The sequence below is a fragment of the Alternaria infectoria genome (assembly GCF_024043175.1).
Source record: "Alternaria infectoria strain BMP 0036 chromosome Unknown scaffold_13, whole genome shotgun sequence".
Taxonomy (NCBI): domain Eukaryota; kingdom Fungi; phylum Ascomycota; class Dothideomycetes; order Pleosporales; family Pleosporaceae; genus Alternaria; species Alternaria infectoria.
The window spans coordinates 588,888-606,961 of record NW_026250702.1 but is presented as its reverse complement, the minus strand read 5'-3'; the positions used below and the strand labels follow the sequence as shown (position 1 = coordinate 606,961).

Below are 18,074 nucleotides of genomic sequence, written 5' to 3'. Positions count from 1 at the left end.
TACAAGACAGCGCATCGATAGAGATACGTAGTCATCCCGCTGAACACTTCCCACTATGCTGCTACTATCTCCATCCAATGCCGGACCGTCCAATGTCGGACGTCAACTTCTTCAACCCCGGCGGTACAGTCCTGATATCCCAATCCCAATGAAATGTACTCCTGAGCCTTCGCCACACGCGGATAACATGGTCCCACGTAATGTCGTCATCTGCCCCGTTAGAAGTAAACGCTTCATACATCCAGTCCATGTTAGTAGCTCTGCTGTACCCAAAGACACCTAATTCCTTGATGCCGAGCTTACCATAGGCAAACTTTAATGGAGCGTCCCCATTGGCAGTTGAGGCGTGAAGAAGATTGCCGTAGCCGTCCATCCAGAGTTCAGGGAAGGGGTCCAGTTCTTCGAGAAGAGCTTTCACGGTGTTGATACCAGGAGACTCAGATAGTTCCTCTTCTGCTTGAAGTATGTAGTCGGATAGGAGTAAGAACGTCTGTCTCAATAATTTCTCTGTTGAGACAGTAGTGCTTTGTTGCGGTGCCCCGGTGTGGGAAGGCGGAGTGAGCGTTATGCAGATGGTGGAAACACGGTGGGGATATCCGTCGCGTAGTAGAGTAATCAAATCTTTGATGTCAATACGGACAGTGCTGAGGGCGGTCACTTCGGCGGGAGCAATTTCCAATACAAGGGTCTGTGCATGGGGCTCTGGCCAGGAACTTAACATCGCTCCCAGGACCGTAGGATGATTGGATCTCTTGGACAGGAGATCGTCCAACTTTTTGAAGCCGTCAAAATCTGTAACGGGCTTCTTGCTGGTCATCTTTATGCTGATTCGGTTCAGACGTGATACAAGCTCCCCTAGGGTGCGCCGGGGAACTAGGCCTGTTCGAGCGATACCGAAGTCAAGGCCCCGTACAGTATGTGTGTTCAAGTCGATTACGATTTCGTCTGGGTGGCGCAGTACAAATCCTGCTATCCGTTTTCGTGTGTCTACTGCTAGGTCTTGAAATGGGCGGCGCTTCCTCCGCGGCTTCCATCGGAGGGTTTTGCCTTCGTCTGATACAAGGACTTTCCTCAAATTTGTCCCACTTCCATCTCTCATGCCCACGGCACCCCCCAATTCCCGTTCCGGAAATTGGAGTATTCTGATCTCAGACATGAGATGGTTAGAGAACGCGTACTTGCGTATGTCGAGAACGTCGTGTACTGCGAAGGCAGTAAGCAAGTTATTGAACATGCGCGCTCTATCAACCCATGGTTCTCCATCTCTATCGGCCGCTTCAATCGTAGGCTCGTGCGTACATAGTGCTCCGCTAGCACTTCCGAACGAGATTATCTTGAGGGAGTCCGGGTTCTTCCACACAAAACGTAATAGAGGCAAGAATTCGAACACATCGCTGTTCGCACATAAACCTTCACAACAGGTCGCATTTACATCAATGACAACCTTCTTGAGGCGGTTGAATTGCGTTTCGATGTCGTTCAGCCACTTCGCCGCGTAGTCGACCTGGGAGTATTCTTCATGGCTGTTCAACTCGTCACAATCCTCTTCGTCAAACAGTCTTGAGAAAATGAACGTGTTTCCGCCGTATAGAACCCCAGAAGCTTCGTCGTGTATCTGGCGGCAAGACGATAGCAGAGCGAGCCCCTCATGAAAGTCGTGTCGGAATGCCTCGTCTTTCCCGACTCCGTCTTCGTATTCGCTGTAGTAATCCTCGAGAGCCCCACGGAAAGGATGTGACGCATGGTAAACATCCGCGTTATGAAGCAAGACCGGATCTTCTCGCTTGAACAGCAATTCATACACGCAATTGCGAATCTCGGGAGGGAACTTTGTAAGGAACGAAATCGCAGATGGGTTGGTTGGGGACGAGGTACGTATTTGCGAATTCCGCATGATGGCGATAGTGGTGTATAAGTCGCGCTATTGCCAGTGTAGTCGGTAGGGTGGAGCGACAATCGAAAGTGAGTAAGTCGAGAACAATATATATTCTTTGAAAGCAGGCGCGTAGGGGGCGAACTAGGCTCCTGCTCTGACAACGGAAGGACCGCACAGACTGACGGTGATGAAAGTAGCGTAATTCAATAAAATATCGTGTCGAGTGCAGAGCAGTATCGTGTACGACAATAGGCATGAGCCCTCGATACTCGAGGCCATCAGCTCCTCATAGCAAGCCCGCACGATACCTAATCATAAAACCCCAAAATCTTATTCGCCCGATCCAGAATAACCCTCTCCCCCGGGCCCAACCCCTCAGCATCACTATCCCACTCTTGCAAACCCATCGCCCGTCTCCCCTCCTCTCCAACCAACTCCTCCATATCCTCAGCTGTGATACGCCCAACATGCTCACTCTCACCCACCCCACCACCAAAATCCGGGCTCGGAGTACCAGCAAGAAACGTCTCGCGCTGACGAACAAGGTAATTGGCATTATCCTCCGTCATGGGGCAAGCAGGGATATAAAGGACGCTGGAGTCAGAGGATCCAGCATGCGTCTTATCAACGCTGTGGATGGTATCGCAGTGCCAGGCTACATAGTCACCCGGCCTGACCGTCGGCATATGAATCATCGATTCTTGTAAATTGAGATGCGGATGCAGCAAATGTGACAGTTCCTGGCCGCGACCCGGTGTCGCACCATGGACCCACGCGTTTTGTCTGCTATTCATTTCCCAGTTGTCTGAGGCGAGGAAATCGGCGGTGTTTGTAGTGGAGGAGGAAGAGGGTGTTTGCGCGCCAGGCTCGACGCCGCGTTTGGGAGAGAAGAAGGGGCGGAGGAGGTAGTATGCTGTTGCTTTTGCCAACAGTGGGTTGACGAGGAGTGTGCCTTCAAACGGACCCGTTGTAGACAGCGAGAGCCAGCCTTGGAACATGCGAAACGCGCTGCATGCTCCTACACCCTGGTGCAAGTCCGAAATAACGGGCAGACGACAACTAGCTTCCCAGGGGTCGAAGTCTTCCCATCGCCCTTTCCATACAGAGTCGTAGACTTTGCCTAGCCCGTAGCCTTCTTCGTCCCAGCGTTCTACGCTGCCGCCGTCGACATGTGGGCCTAGTGCGAATTTGGCGTCGCCGGGGAGGCGCATGCGCAGGCGGTCGGCGTAGCTTATGGGGTGTTTTGTGGAGAGCGGGATGTGTGGGTTGAGGCTGTGCCAGTAGGACATGAGGAAGGATTGCGTCTTGAGGAGATTCGGGTTACCGCGGGCGAGGAGCTGGGTGCGCGACCAGTATAGTTCGAAGACTTGGGGGTTGTCGGCGGGGAAGGCTGCAGAATGGTTAGTTATGCGTATATTTCCGGGATGCGCCCAGATGTACCTTTTGTCTGAGGATTCTGGCGAATGTACTCTCTCAAGTCCTCCTTCCATTGCAGCGCTTCCTGCTCTGGTACCACATTCCGGATGACGGCGACACCTCTCTTCCGCAGCTCACTGCTGAAAGACTCGGGCGCATTGTCGATATCCTTGAAATCAATCTCTGGGATAACCTGACTGCCACGCTCGACAATCAGCGGAATTTCCTCGCGCAGATCTCGAAGGAGGCGTTCCCAAGACTCTCGCACTTCGGCTTCGTGTCCACGGATCAGCCGGCTCTTGAGGTCCGCATATTCTTGCGTCAGGGGCGTAAACTCCTGTCCCGAGAGCGATGCGAAAGCATCAGATATATCGCCAGCGCGTTTCTGGGCTTGTGTCGCGGCGGTGCGCAATTGTGTGACGGCGCGTCTCGTCGGAGATCGGATGGTTCGGAGCGCGGAGAGCATCGCGGAGGTATCGTGCGGAAATTATTCGACTATTCGATACTGTATCATGGCCTTCTCATCCCCAGAAGCCGCCCATTATATACTGCTGCTTGCGCCGAGGTTGCACCAGCGTTCAGTGTAGTTCCGACAGTGTAGTGAAGCTCAAGCTGTCGAGAGAAGATACTGTACATTCGGAAGCTCTTCTCGACTGGGTATAGCGCCTTCTTTGAGCTCTGCCAGTCCACCATCCCCGTAACTACCACTACATGTAGAGCATCGTTCCCGACAACTCCATCTTAGACCGTCATCAGCTCTTAGATTCGCGAATGAGGCGATGAGGAACATGCTCTTCGGCGCGACTTGGTAGACGGACGCCCTGGAGTGGTCGCGCGGGAAACGGCCGCCAGACCCAATACCCCGCCATCCCACTCCTCCAAGCATCACCTTGCGCCCAAGATGACTTCCGCGCTGCCGCCTAGCAGGTTAATAGGCAGGCTGAATCAACGGGCCGCAGTCCCACTGACCGCCTTCATCATCGAGGACCCTCATGGGCAGAATCGACGTAAAAGTGTAGCTTCGTCATGTGGGATGAAGCTATAACACTCAAGTGATCGTGACTATGAGCGGGGTCGCTGGACCAGGGAGCCATTGAGAAGGCGGAGAATGCGACGTCCAGCCCGCTTGAGCTCGACGGAGCCGTACCAAGTTCCTCATATGTCTTACTGCGCGTCGATTAAGGTCTTGTCGACGCGTGAGGACGGTTACGGCGGGACGTTCTCCGCAGCCTTTTGCTGTGTCCACGTATATAGAAGTATACCTGTCCCGTTGCTGCGGGTTGCTTTCTGCTTCTCTAGATTGTCAGCGTAAGCACCTCTGACAATAAGACTGCTTGAACCGCAATCAAAACCATCATGTCGCAGTCGTATCTGCCGAAGGATTTCCTGTGGGGATTCGCAACAGCCAGGTTCGTCTGATTCTCAGGACCGATTTCTCCACTCCCCAAATTGTACCCCGCCAACGAGATATACGGTTTGGGAGGCGCCACATTGTTGTCACATACTGAGTTTCTGAACCCGCAGTTACCAAATCGAAGGCGCACCGCATGAAGATGGCCGCGCCGATTCCATTTGGGACACGTTCTGCCGCATCCCGGGCAAGATTGCTGGCGGAGAATCCGGAGATGTTGCATGCGATTCCTACCATCGCACTGACGAGGACATTGCCCTCTTGAAAGATATCGGCGCAAAATCATACCGCTTTTCGCTCTCGTGGTCCCGCATCATACCGCTCGGCGGACGCAACGACCCCGTAAACGAAAAAGGTCTGCAGTACTACATCAACTTGGTCGACGATCTCCGTGCCGCAGGCATCGAGCCGATGATAACGCTGTTTCATTGGGATCTCCCAGACAACCTGCACAAGCGATATGGGGGCATGCTGAACAAGGACGAGTTCGTGAAGGATTACGAGAACTACGCCAGGGTGTGTTTCAAGGCTTTCGGTTCGAAGGTAAAATATTGGATCACCTTCAACGAGCCTTGGTGCAGCTCTATTCTCGGCTATGGCACCGGCCTTTTTGCTCCCGGTCGTTGCAGTGACCGGACCAAGAGCGCTGAAGGTGACAGCTCGCGGGAGCCGTGGATCGTCGGCCACTCGCTCCTCATTGCCCATGGTGCGGCGGTCAAGGCCTACCGCGATGACTTCAAGGCCAAGGATGGAGGCCAGATTGGGATTACGCTCAATGGTAAGTGACCAGCACGTGGCTCGCGTAGAAGGTGTGGGTACCACGCATATCGAAGGCCGTGCCAGGGTAGTAAAAATCGGCCTCACGTCTGAGCATGAATATGGCAAGCTGATATGCCGTTTCTAGGCGACTGGACAGAACCGTGGGATCCAGAAGACCCGAAGGATCGCGAGGCCTGCGACCGCAAGATCGAATTTGCCATATGCTGGTTCGGCGACCCAGTGTACTTTGGCAAGTACCCAGACTCGATGCGCAAGCAACTGGGCGATCGCCTTCCCGACTTCACACCGGAAGAAGCGGCTCTCGTCAAGGGAAGCAATGACTTCTATGGCATGAACCACTACTGCGCCAATTATATTAGACACAAGGACACTGAGCCTGAGCCTGAAGATCATGTTGGCAATATGGACATTCTTTACCAGAACAAGAAGGGCGAATGGATTGGCCCAGAGACTCAATCCGTCTGGCTGAGGCCAATGCCTTTGGGTTTCAGAAAGCTAATCAAGTGGCTCAGTGATAGGTACGGCGGCCCGACCTTCTATGTGACGGAGAACGGAACCAGTCTCAAGGGGGAGAACGATCTCCCTCTTGAGAAGTTGCTCGACGACGAGTTCCGTTGCGAGTACTTCAGGGGATACATTGGAGCCTTGGCCGATGCTCACACCTTGGACGGTGTCGATGTCAGGGGCTACTCAGCTTGGAGTCTCATGGAGTGAGTAATCCCGTTTCTTGACGTCTACCCTGACCCCCACTTGTCATCAAGAAGTTTCTTTTTTCTTTCCCATTGAGTGGTGGAGTCTTTATTTGTCCGCATGGCGGTTGCGCGTTCGCTCCCGGGTAGATCATTCTTTCTCTCCTAGCCTCAAACACTGCGGGCTTGGGGTCCCGCGGACGCCGTGTAAAGCGTCATGGACACTGACTTGGTGTACCTGCAGCAACTTTGAGTGGGCCGAAGGCTACACGACACGTTTCGGCGTTACCTACGTCGACTACAAGGGTGGCCAGAAGCGATACCCTAAGAAGAGCGCGCGAGAAATCTCGAAAATCTTTGACAAGTACATCAAAAAGGAGTAGGAAACCGAGAATCCTGGCGACCCGCGGATGTGGCGTACGACGGTGTAGGACGGATACGCATCCACCGAATCACTGTCGGGATGGGCCTGGATTGATAGGCAGTGCCCTTCTAGGATTTTTCTAGCGCCATGTATGTGGATGGGAGACGGTGAATGTGGGACGATGTGGCACAATGTGGCATGCCATGATGGGCTGTCCTTGCAAATTACCGTGTGCGGAAAGCTGTGCGACCCTCTCTTTTCTTAGATGGATCTCGGAGTCTTTGCATCTGTAGATACTATCTTAGATCCGGAGCATTGCGCCATCTTAGGCCCCGCGTGGTAACAATCACTGGGATGATGGTTGTGTATCTCCCGTGTTAGCCTCGCGATATTGATTCCGACGTTTGAACGAACTCCTCATCTGTCTGCTAAGATCGTGGTGCCGTGGTGCCCGAGGCGTAGTGTACCAAAGTTGATAGAGTTTGGTTGAGTGTCCACCATGCTGTCATGGTTGAGGGTGAAGGGTGCCTGTAGAGCTGAAGAGATCCCTGACAGCCAAATCGGCACGCATCCCATCTCGCCTGTTTCCTACACGCATTCGTCCACCAACGTCAGCGTACCGCCACTTTCAGCCTCGAATCATACCCCACAATTGCGTCTTTTATGCAGGTAAACGCCAAAAAGAAAGGAACGTGGCGCGCCCAACGACTATACAATCGCATTCGGGTTTGGCCAAAACGATAGCGACTGAAAACTGTAATTGCACGCCCCACCAATCACTCGATAGCAAGAGGTTGCGCCATCGCTATGTTACACTTCTAGTCTAAGAGCTAGAAGCTTCGGAGACCTTTGATGGCGCAACAGGCTCGCTTGGCGCGAATCGTGAAGCGTGATCGGTGAGGGAGGGCGCGAAATTGTAGCGTTAGCGAGGCTAGGAGAGATCCAAATGGTGTGGTTAGAGCAAGTGGGGCATCCTTGTTGGGGTAGACCCGTAAACTCTAATTTTCCACAAGCATGTTTCAGGCTAGGGGTCGTCTTCACCAAAAGTTCGTGGCCGCTAGTGGGTGGCATGGTCTTGTGGAGTTGGACAATTGAGTTCGAGATTAGCAGCGGACAATCAGGATGCAGGTTCATGGAAGAATGCCGGCTGATTATCTAGCAGGCACGGAAAGATAGATCCTAAGTTTGGTAGCGAAAGCATAGAGTCATGACGAACCGTCCGTCTGTGACAGTTTGGCGGCTGGCCTTACTTTGGGACCGGCACTTGAGATTATGATAATGCTGATGTTTCGGACGCCATCTGATCCGGCCGACGCAGGTTTGCTTGCGCAATCGTTCACGGGCCCGCAAAGTGGACATGGTGTCCTGGAGTTGGGCTTGTCTGTAGGGCCCTTGGAGATGGTTGAAGTAAGCTTGCGTGCAGCCGCCAGGCGCCATTACGAGTAAGACAGGTCTAGCGAGCGAACCGGCTCGCTCTGCATCCCAAGAATTCCAGTGTTTGGGTGTCGGTGGTGACATTGCAGCTGCGATCTGACAGGTAGAGATGGTTACACCGCAGCACCGATCTGCCGCTCCGGGCCACGACGCACGGGTACCACTGCCTGCATTGCACGGAAGGGGTTGACGACGATGGGGCTCCACGGAGACGGATGTTCGGATTTCGCATTCGGTTGAGCACTGGATGGAGCGCTGAGATTGGAGCACACGGAATTCACCGCTCTATCGACACTGCAGAGACGAGATGGTCATACTGGACGCGAGGTGCATTTGATACGGCGCGCCGCCCTTGGATACGGCGAAGATCAACGTTCGGGCAGCTACGTGTGGGGAACGTCGACATTAGGCTCGCCATTCGTGGTGGTAGTAGCAACGGCTGGTTTCAGCATCTCGCGACTGTCATGACGATGTTGGTTAGTAGTGTCGCTGAAGCTGCCCCAGTCGCGATTACAAACAAGAGAGTGGCCTCATGTCAGCCACTCCTGGAGGTCCCTAACTGCGTAGAGACGTGACGGCGGCGCGCTAGAAGTTTGCATGGACGGTGGCATGGACGGTGAGAGTATTGGGGCTAGAGTGCGCAAGGGAGAAGCGAGCGCGGGCGGTGGGCATTGACGTAGGGAAGGAGCTAACCTCGTGACTTCCCGTACGCGTACCATGGCCCTCGACTCTTCACCGAAACCTGAGGCCGGCGATGGAGTTGGCTGGAAATGAAGCACGCTTTCGGGCACAGTCGAGCTGTCGCTGTCTCAGGTATACGCACGACGTCAAATAACGTCGCTGCTAGCCGCAATCAGGCGCGCGTTGCAGGTGGTGCGGCGCAATTGATCCTTCGGGCTCCCCACCTGTGCCCCTCCAAACCACCACGACTCTGCCCGTGAACCTGCATCTCGCGACCGCAGTTGAAAATTCTGCCCACGTCTCCATCGCCAGCACGCACTGGGCAGGATCGCGCGCTCCGGTCCATTCTCTCATCGCGGCACGCGGCTGGCGGCACCTTAGCCTAGTGCTGCCGACGTGCATCACTGTCATCTTCGAAACAGTTGCCGAAATTCGCTATCGTCCAATATCGGCGCCAAGTGAGGCCTGGCAGCGCTGCCGTCTACGGCCTAGTCGCTGAAGCCTCGCCGTGTGCGCCTGCGTCTATGGAGCGGTGAGGTTGCTCGGAGGATTCTTGCTTTATCGATTATTGGGGGATGTGATGCATAGCGCAGCAGATCCGCGACCCCCATGGCAAGACTGCCTGGTCCTGCACTGGCTCTGCCCATCAGCATCTCCAACTCGTCACGAGATGTGACGCATCAAGGTTTGCACGTAGTCTTCCTATACCACTGGATACGGTACGGCGCACGAGCTCTAGCCACAACCTTCTGACCTCTCCCCCATGCGGCGTGCAGGAGCGCATCACGGACTCTCTCTGGCCAATGCTCCTCAGCTCATTTCTGCAAGTCCGACTGTCGGCAATGCAGTCCCTGCGAATGACGGAGCCCTCACCATATCTTCCCACGTGCCGACCATGCGCTTAGTCTGCAGGGCGCCGAATATAGACGTACCATGTATGCATAGCCAGCACACGGCATGAAACGCATCGATAGCCATGAGGCCACGATAGAGTTTACTTACTCCGCCGAACATGTCCTCCTCGCAGCGTCGGCAAGACTGCTCAAACTCGATATGTCACCTGTGGTGTAAACATGGTCCGTGGAGTTACTTCGGAACTATCCCTCCAAAGCCCTGAGCCCTCGCTGCTCGTTCATGGCGGACCATGCCATGGCCCTGCGTCCCGACATGATCGACGTGCCTGTCAGGCTATCCCCCCTGGGACTCAATACTCGCAGAGATCCACAGCGGACCCTCGAGCGTCTCGCAATTGCCCGCCGCCTCGACGCTCAGTGCGACCCTCCGACTGAAGCAGCCATGGACAGGCCCATCGTGGCCCTTGGCACTTCGGGCTAATTTTCACCATGCAGGGCTTCCACGTGCTGACCCTTTTAGCGCTGCCGGGGCCTGCTCGTCTGCGCGCTCCTTTGCATCGCCCGTGTCATCCCTGGATCCTGGCATCGCTTCACGTACTCGCTGCATGAGCCCACGCCATACGCTCCTCAAACGTCACATTTTGTCCGTGTCTGGCTTGCCTGTCATCCAAACTTCGCTACGGTCCGCAAACACGACCAGCTTCCTGACTGGCAAGCGGCCATGGCGACATCAGCACCTTGTCTGCCCATTATTATGCGCTTCCGTAGACCCTTCGCGGTGGGCCCACGGGCGCTTTTCTGCGCGCACTCTCGACGTCAGGTGGGCCGAAGCGTGTTGCGCAGGAACTCGGCCATGCCAACGCGGGTGGGGTGCAATTAACAAGCTAGAGCCTGTGGTAGTGCCTTTCCAGAACAGTCACGCCTCGCACCCAGACGCAGGGCGACGTGCTGCTAGGCCGGCCTTCCTGCCACCACCGTTGAGAGTTTATATGGCGTGAAGGGTCTTTACCACCCTAAGCTGATACGAGCCTGTGGGCTACCTACACTATGCGGCGTCCAAGCCTCGTACTAACGTACAAGCTAAAGTGAAACGATTTCCCCAGAACCCACGTTGTGTGGCTACCCACCAGGGGCCCAGGATCAGGATGCCAACACTAGCCTAGGGCCGAGCATGGGTCCCGACAGACGCTATCCATGAGACCTGATAGCAGGTTATAGGCTCATGCCAGCCATGTCTTGCTACCATCAGTCCTGTCTCTCTACCATTTTGCTTCGCTCCTTTGGTCGTGCCGTCCCTGACTTTGTTTCTAATATCTGTCTCTGACTGACATCATCCTTCCTTCGCATCTGCAACACGGCACAGAGCACCCCTCATCCCTCGTCATTATTCTCCCCCCAAAGCACGGGAGCACCCTTCGCCTGTACAGACATAACTGATATTGCCAAACGCTTGGACCGCATTCGTTTGGGCCACGCTGACATAGCAACGTCGACATCGCATATACTCTCACCGCCTCTCGCGGATCCTCGATGACTTCAATTCTCCACTACCGAGACCCTATCGCCTACAGGAGTGACTTCATGAGTACCTCCAGCTACCACTCGCCTCACATGGACCAGCAGAAGAGGTCGCCGCCTTACGAAGGCCATTCTTCTGGCTCCGAAGCCAGACAGCTCACTCCCGGTGCGAAGAAGCGACCTTCGAGAGCCGGCACCCGCAGCGTCACCACCCTCACCGCCGCTCAACTCGAGCGAAAGAGAGCGAATGACCGAGAAGCACAGCGAGCTATCCGCCAAAGAACAAAAGACCACATCGACACTCTTGAACGCCAGGTTCGCGACCTCACTGCGCAACTAGAGAACAACTCCTCCACCAAGATGATGGACCTCATCCGGAGGAACGAGGAGCTCGAGCAAGAGAACGCAGTCCTCCGCGCCCGTCTGTCACACGCCGTATCGGCACTGGGAGTCCCAGAGTCAGGAGCAGGTACGTACTATTGATTTCATTCCTGCAAAAGCACTGTCCAATTGTTCGACTCACAAGCTCATTGGGTTGTCATGGTTGCTTTTTGGTGTCTCGGGCCGCAACCGTTTTGGTGCAGCCGAACCTCTTTTCGCAACATGTCACATCTTTCTTTTGCTTCATTTCCCGCATTCCGGTCTGGCGGCTCGATTGAGCGACGTGCAGTATCTGTAACGTCGGATTCCCTTTCCCGCCGAGGCGAGGCGAGAAGCGCGAGCCTCGTTCTCCACCCAATGTGATATCAATGCATGGAGGCTGACATCACTACAGCAGGCGCACCTTCACCGAGTGATCGGGTTCAGATGCTCAGCCAACCCCGGAGAATGTCTACTGGAACGGCGAGGAGCGCACATTCAGTCCCCGAAATAGCGACGCCCGTGTCTCAACCTGGACACTGGCAGTCGCAGCACACGTACGCCCACCACGTCTCCTCACCGCACGTTGATACGCCACCTGCCATGGGTGAAGTCCAAGCGCCACAGCACGAGGGAGTTCGCTGGAGTCCTCACCCCAGCCACCCTCAGCAACAGCACCACCAAGTTTCCATGCCAGTGCAGGATGCGTCGGTCCATGCGGTTGAGCAGCCCAACATGTCATACCCAAGCCCATATGTCATGGAGAGCAACGCGCGAGCCATGTCTTACCCTCTTGAGAACGCCTCCATGGTCACTTCTCAGCCGATGCCAATGTCCGGTTACGGTACACCGACCTCGCATCCTTCGCCTCATGCCTCGGAGTACCAACGACACATGAGTGTTCCTATGCATCACCAGCCCGTCCAAGGCCAAGGCCCACCTCAACACCAGCACCAGCAACATCACACATCTGCTCCCTATGGCTCGTACCCTGTTGGTCCCCAGCAAGGCTACCCTCCCCAGGTTAGCCATGGCAGCGAGATGCCCATGATGCACGCACAGCACGGCCAGCCGCAGATGATGAACGAGCAAGGACAGCACATCATCTACCAGCCGTACCAGTCCAACATGAAGGTTGAGCATTGAGTATGACCACGACTCGTCTGAACATGTTCGCAAATCCTACGTGGCTGCAGACCGTTGGCAAGGGTACCAGGGAGACGATCCTTCGATCACACAACACCCACATCGAGCAATCTACTAGACGCAACCACGCGCCATGGAACAAATTGCTCCTTCATCGCAATCTTCTCGACGCGGGACAAAATGTCCTTGACACGCGGCACCACGCGGCACAGTCACGATAGGCTGTATTCCTCGGCGATATATCATAATTGTTCCGCAAGGGCCCTTCCGAAAGCAGTAGCACGCGCCGCCGCTCGATGCTGTCGATGACGGCAAGACGCGATCCATCTCGCGGGAATTTGGCAGGGACGACCACGCCGCCTCGATCCTTTGGGTTTTCACACGCTAGAACCAGGCACACGTTCACGGTTCACCGCTATACGACGCGGCACCCGTTTCCAAGCGCGCCCCCAGCGTCGGACAATTTCGCATCACCTCAAGTTTTTTTTGGACGTCGACGTCGCTGCCCCCACGATCGCATGAAGCGCAATGAAACAGCAACACGGAAGGCCCCACATGCGGATTGTGGGATCGCATCAAGATTGCAGTCGCCCGTGGTGCAAAGAGGTCCCGCTTGGGACGCTACAGCCTAGTGCGTTCCTGGAGACTAGCTTAGGGCACGATGGACGGTGAAGAGGTGGATACGATGATGATGGGATGGTGGAAGCGGAAGAAGAAGGGAAATGAGCAAATGGAACATTCCGTGGATCCTCCATTTTCTGCGCGCGCGCCTGACCGGGGGCCTCGTTGCGAGATTTGTGAGCCGTCGGCCGCGTTTTGGGCTTCCAAGCTGGCTTCCTTTCGCTTCCACCTCGCCCACGCCCCTTAGTCTGGTTCGCTGGGGGCTTTCGATGGTGCGATTGCGCAGACCAGCGCGTTCCTGAAGGAGCAATGCAACCGAGATTTCCCGACATCCGAGCATCCGTTCGAACTGGCCCATGCCCTGGATCCATCCATCCCCCATCCATCACACCCACACGACATCGGCCACCCGTCATGGTATTTGTCTTTTGTAAACTTACGAAAGGGAAACATGCATGGAAGCTAGCCCCACATGCGCCAGAAAGTCTGCTAAAATTTCCTCGTGCGGATAGGGCCCACCGACGCTGAAACATGGTATGCCAAATACACTTTACGAGCCAACTACGAGCTACACTACGCTACACACCGGACGCTGGTTACGCATGCAGCATCGGGTGGTTTGCCAGGGCAGAAAAGGTCTACAACAGCGGTTCCGCCGGCCCTTTTTGCCTCGTCCCTTTATCGGACGTTTTCTTCCGATGGACATAGTAGCGCCGTAACGCCGAAACACGGTGGCCAGCAGAATTTCTCGGGCGTGGCTTTTTCTTCGCTGGGTGCTGCGGAGCCTTTGTTGCCAAGGCCAGGGTGTGGAGGCTTTGCGTGGCGTCCCGCGGATCCGCTCACATGGGATACATGCGTTCGGGCGCGCTTCCGCCCAATCGCATTGCGCCGTTGGCTGCAGTAGCTCGCCTGCGCTCGCTTGTGTCCTGCATAGGGAAGCGTTGCCGATACACAACCATGTGAAGTGGACATGAGCTCACCGTATTGTCCCTTGATCCTGGATCACGATGGCGGCAGTGCTCTCGTGTGATTGTTTGTCACACCGCATGAACGCTGACGGAACGCTGACGGAACGGAAGCTTCACGTGAATCCGAGGCCACTGGTGCTGCGTGTGTCGGGCATGGTCTGCTACACTACGACTACAGGCTCTCTCCTGGTTGCCATCGCCTTCATGACGACGCCTGCGCTGCTGCCTGCTGCGCGCGGATGTGCTTCAGCTCGTTGGGGTACCACCGCTCGCCAACGTCGGGATGGCTCTTGATCCTGTTCATCAGCGTTGCCTCGCCGAGGTGTCCCCATCTGCCCTTCACAAACGTAAACTCCACATCGTCCTTGCGCTTCTTCCTCGCCTGGTCCCTCAACTGTAGTACCTCGTCCGGCACATCCATGGCTTCAAACTGCGCGTCGTAGCTCACGCCTTGGAAGAACGGCACCGAGTAACGCGCGCCTTCCCCCTTGCGCGGACTCAGAACGCGATGTGTAGTTGACGCGCAAACCCCATCTGTCAGCGCCTCCATGCCTTGCCCGATCGCCACAACAAGCGTACCAGGTATGGGCTTGCAGTCTATCCACTCGCCCTTTGCGTTCTGCGCCTGCAGGCCGAGCTGATCGGACGCCTGCAGCAGGTAGCTGGTGAGCATACTATCTTTATGCGGACCCACGCCCTGGCGCTTGATCTCCCACTTCTTCCGCTCCATCTCGCTCGCCCCAGCCGGCAAGTCACCTGTATCAACCTCCGGATACTTGACAATCTTGAGCTTGTGCTGCTGGTCCCGATCAAAGAACTTCTCAAACGCCTCCGCAGGCAAGCCAATCGCCTCTGCGATGAGCGACGTGAAGAGCGTGGAGATGTGCGCCATGCGCCGTATGTAGTCCTCATAGACTGGTCTGAAAGACGGGAGATGGTCAGCCGACGGCCATTGGTTCGGTGCGAGCAAGTTGTGGTACAGCGGTGCGTCGGGTGCCGGTAGTGCGTGTGGAGTCGAGAGATCGAGTTGTTCCCTGTGGTCTGGATTGAATGCCGTGGTTTCGTTGTCGAGCTACGAAGAAAGGATTCTTGTCAGCATGCATTTTACGACGAGTCGTTTGACGACCAAAAGAAAGAAAGCAAAAGTTTTGAGTTACGAGGAAGAGATGGGATGGAGTAATGGCAGGAGAGAGAGAGTGTGTGTGCAAGTTAACGGCCGTCGAGTACATATTGTTGGCGTCGTCTATTTGGGATATACCCGGGTGATTCTGTTATCTGTCTTTTTTTTTTTCTGTTTTTGCAGCTGGCGTTGGTATGAGAAGAGAAGAGGGCATTGGAGGTTTATTGTGATACACGCGTTATGGGTTTACGGCCGGTTTCTCTCTTTCTTTCTTCGTTTCTTCGGTTCTCTGTATCATAGTTTCTTAGGTATCATTTTTTCTCTCTCTCTTTCCGTACACACCATGCATAGCGTAGCATAGCGATAGCTTGTAATAGACCATCGTCTTATCTGCATAATCGTCGTCTCTCTCTCTCTCTCTCTCTCTCTCTCTCTCATTCAACTTGCCACCTTCAACTTGGCAAATAAAACAGAAACATCGACACAAACATAAGGAAATCACACACTCACCCTACTCCACCCCAAAAAACTCTTCTCGTTCTTCATTTCAATCTTCTCCTTCTCCCCCCTCGGCAGTTCCTCGAAAAACCGTCCACACTCCTTGATCACATCCTGCACCAACCCCTCCGGCAACCCCGTTTCGCTCAGATACAAAAACCCCACGTTCAATAAGGCGTCGCGTAGGTCGCGCAGGAACTGCGGTTTGGTAGCCGGGTCCAGTGCGGCGCTGAGTGGCAGGATGGGCAGGGACGTGAAGGTCTGTGGGGGGTCTGCCATGGTGCGGTGTGCTGGTGTGCGCTGTGGATCTCGTGATGGGATGGGATGGGCTGGAGCGGTAGATGGTGGTATCGTTGATGTCGGTGTTGATGTTGATGTTGTAGCGGCTCCGTTCCGTTGTCGCTCGTGTGCATGTGGTTCCCAGTCCCGGTGAACTACCCCGCGCCTGCCTCACACCATTCAGCGGGGCAATCGCACCACCACCCCGCTGTTCTGACTGGCTGCGACACTTCCTTTCCGTCGCCTCACTCCTTCCACACGTGAAGAGGCTATTCTAGTACCTCGCCATCCACTTGAACGCCAGGCCCACGGCTGTGAGTTTCAAACCGCCGATGACGAGGACGCTGAGGGCTTCAAAGAGCATGTTCGTTGTAGTTTGAGACGTAGACTTTTTACTCGAGTAGGAAGGTGTTCGTGTGTGAAGAGAAGTAGATGATTATGATTGGTAGATAGGTGGGTAACTTTCTTTGTTTTCTCTCGATGAACGGTATACTCGAGATGAAGATAAAAAGAAATCATCTCGAGATGTTTGCTTCTCTTATACGCCTCAATCTAACTAACTACATCGTGCTTCCCGTTCCCGAACAACGGTCCCTCGTGCCTCTTTTTCTCGCCTCACATACGGTCTGGAATAAGAAACTTGAACCCGGCCGGCCGACCACCTGCACCGTTTGTTTTCGAAGCCGTCGCAGTCCGTTGGGCTGCGCGGCGGGAATGACTTGCCTCACACCTGCTTGATGGCTCACAACCAGCTCCACTTCCCCAGCCCGTTCGATAATCGATTCGATCTGGCCATCGCATCGCCAGCCCGTCGTGGAGATACGCGTCTCCACAGATAGTAGACTTCGGCGCAACGGCGGCGTTGTTTTATCATGGTTGTTTAGCCACGTGCTGGGCTTTTCATCGTCATTCCCAAATGAGCCGTCACGCGAGACACACTCCGCGGCAGCAAATATGGAAAGTATCGCGTAATGCGCTTGTGGTGCTTTGTCCATTTGTTTACTGCGATGCATGCTTGATACTTCGATCGTGAACTGCAGTCGTTGGTCAGGATAGCTATGCACCTGTGACGTAGGTCACATGCGCGATGCGGCGATGAGGACGATCAGCGGTGGAAAAAATGAGGCTGGTATGCAGGTGTAGCGAAGCGGTTAGTGGTCATGTGCTACGTAGGACGACGACGACGACAACGACAACGACAACGATTACGACTGCGACTACGGGTGAAGTCGCGTGAGCGGATGCTTGTTGGGATGGCGGGCTGGGAGGGTGTAGATACTGATGCAGGTATGTGTTGTTCTTTTTGATAACTAGGTAGCTGTGTGTGTTGTGCATGCGCGTGTGGTGATTGTAGGAGTAGGTATGTTAGGCTCCGCGGCTGCAAGTCATCGGTCTACGAGGGACGGGACGGCGGCCACGATGAACGATGTGGTTGCAGTAGGGTTTGGGGCGTTATGTCGAACATGAAAAGGAAGTAGAGGATGGGAAAGGAATTTTACATTTATCGGTAGGCTTGTAGCTGTGTGTTTTCTTCTTTCTGCACTGTAGTAATCCGTCTGTTAGACTACCTCGGCCTGTAGGCCGAAAAACAACAGTCGGTAGGTATCCTAGTTCCCGTCCACCACCTCTACATCTCCTCCTTCCAGCCACACATATGCGATATACGCAACGACCAGCACACATAGGAGAAGCAAACAAGAAAACAGCAAAAAAGTACTCACGCCATAATAACGACGTCAACACCACCCACTACAATCCCCCACCCACCGCCGCCAAGCCCATACACGCGCGCTCTCAACAGCCCACCCCAAACACGCCTCTTCGCGCAACCGAAGATCAGCCAACGGCATTGCATCGGAGAATTCTCATCTCAACCCTTCCATGCTTCCCCAAGCGTATACGTCAATTTAGTAAAGCAGGTAAGAGCCAAGCGCGCGCATCATCTCAGGGTAAGCGAGCGCGCCGCAAGACAGGGGGCGTATAAAGCATGAAACATATACCAATCGCGTACCAAGCCATGCTAAGCGCCCTTTAACGGTTCCCAACGGTGCCGAGCCGA

At 54.8% G+C, this 18,074-nt stretch overlaps 5 protein-coding genes across 5 annotated transcripts; 2 read left to right on the top strand and 3 right to left on the bottom strand.

The window, feature by feature from the left end:
- Positions 1 to 64: 64 nt before the first annotated feature.
- Positions 65 to 1,894, bottom strand: J4E92_007706 (uncharacterized protein; the record flags this gene model as incomplete). The annotated part of the gene is made up of 1 exon (XM_051499069.1): positions 65 to 1,894. One exon carries the CDS (start codon positions 1,892 to 1,894, stop codon positions 65 to 67), a length of 1,830 nt encoding a protein of 609 aa, XP_051350804.1.
- Positions 1,895 to 2,184: 290 nt separating this feature from the next.
- J4E92_007705 (uncharacterized protein) lies at positions 2,185 to 3,758 on the bottom strand (the record flags this gene model as incomplete). The annotated part of the gene is made up of 2 exons (XM_051499068.1): positions 2,185 to 3,266; positions 3,317 to 3,758. The coding sequence occupies 2 exons, from the start codon at positions 3,756 to 3,758 to the stop codon at positions 2,185 to 2,187; spliced, it is 1,524 nt and encodes a 507-aa protein (XP_051350803.1).
- Positions 3,759 to 4,648: 890 nt separating this feature from the next.
- On the top strand, positions 4,649 to 6,555 carry J4E92_007704 (uncharacterized protein; the record flags this gene model as incomplete). The annotated part of the gene is made up of 4 exons (XM_051499067.1): positions 4,649 to 4,701; positions 4,817 to 5,481; positions 5,608 to 6,193; positions 6,417 to 6,555. 4 exons carry the CDS (start codon positions 4,649 to 4,651, stop codon positions 6,553 to 6,555), a joined length of 1,443 nt encoding a protein of 480 aa, XP_051350802.1.
- Positions 6,556 to 11,116: 4,561 nt separating this feature from the next.
- Positions 11,117 to 12,529, top strand: J4E92_007703 (uncharacterized protein; the record flags this gene model as incomplete). The annotated part of the gene is made up of 2 exons (XM_051499066.1): positions 11,117 to 11,492; positions 11,799 to 12,529. 2 exons carry the CDS (start codon positions 11,117 to 11,119, stop codon positions 12,527 to 12,529), a joined length of 1,107 nt encoding a protein of 368 aa, XP_051350801.1.
- A 1,791-nt stretch (positions 12,530 to 14,320) lies between these two features.
- Positions 14,321 to 16,015, bottom strand: J4E92_007702 (uncharacterized protein; the record flags this gene model as incomplete). The annotated part of the gene is made up of 2 exons (XM_051499065.1): positions 14,321 to 15,190; positions 15,749 to 16,015. 2 exons carry the CDS (start codon positions 16,013 to 16,015, stop codon positions 14,321 to 14,323), a joined length of 1,137 nt encoding a protein of 378 aa, XP_051350800.1.
- Between the last annotated feature and the right edge of the window lie 2,059 nt (positions 16,016 to 18,074).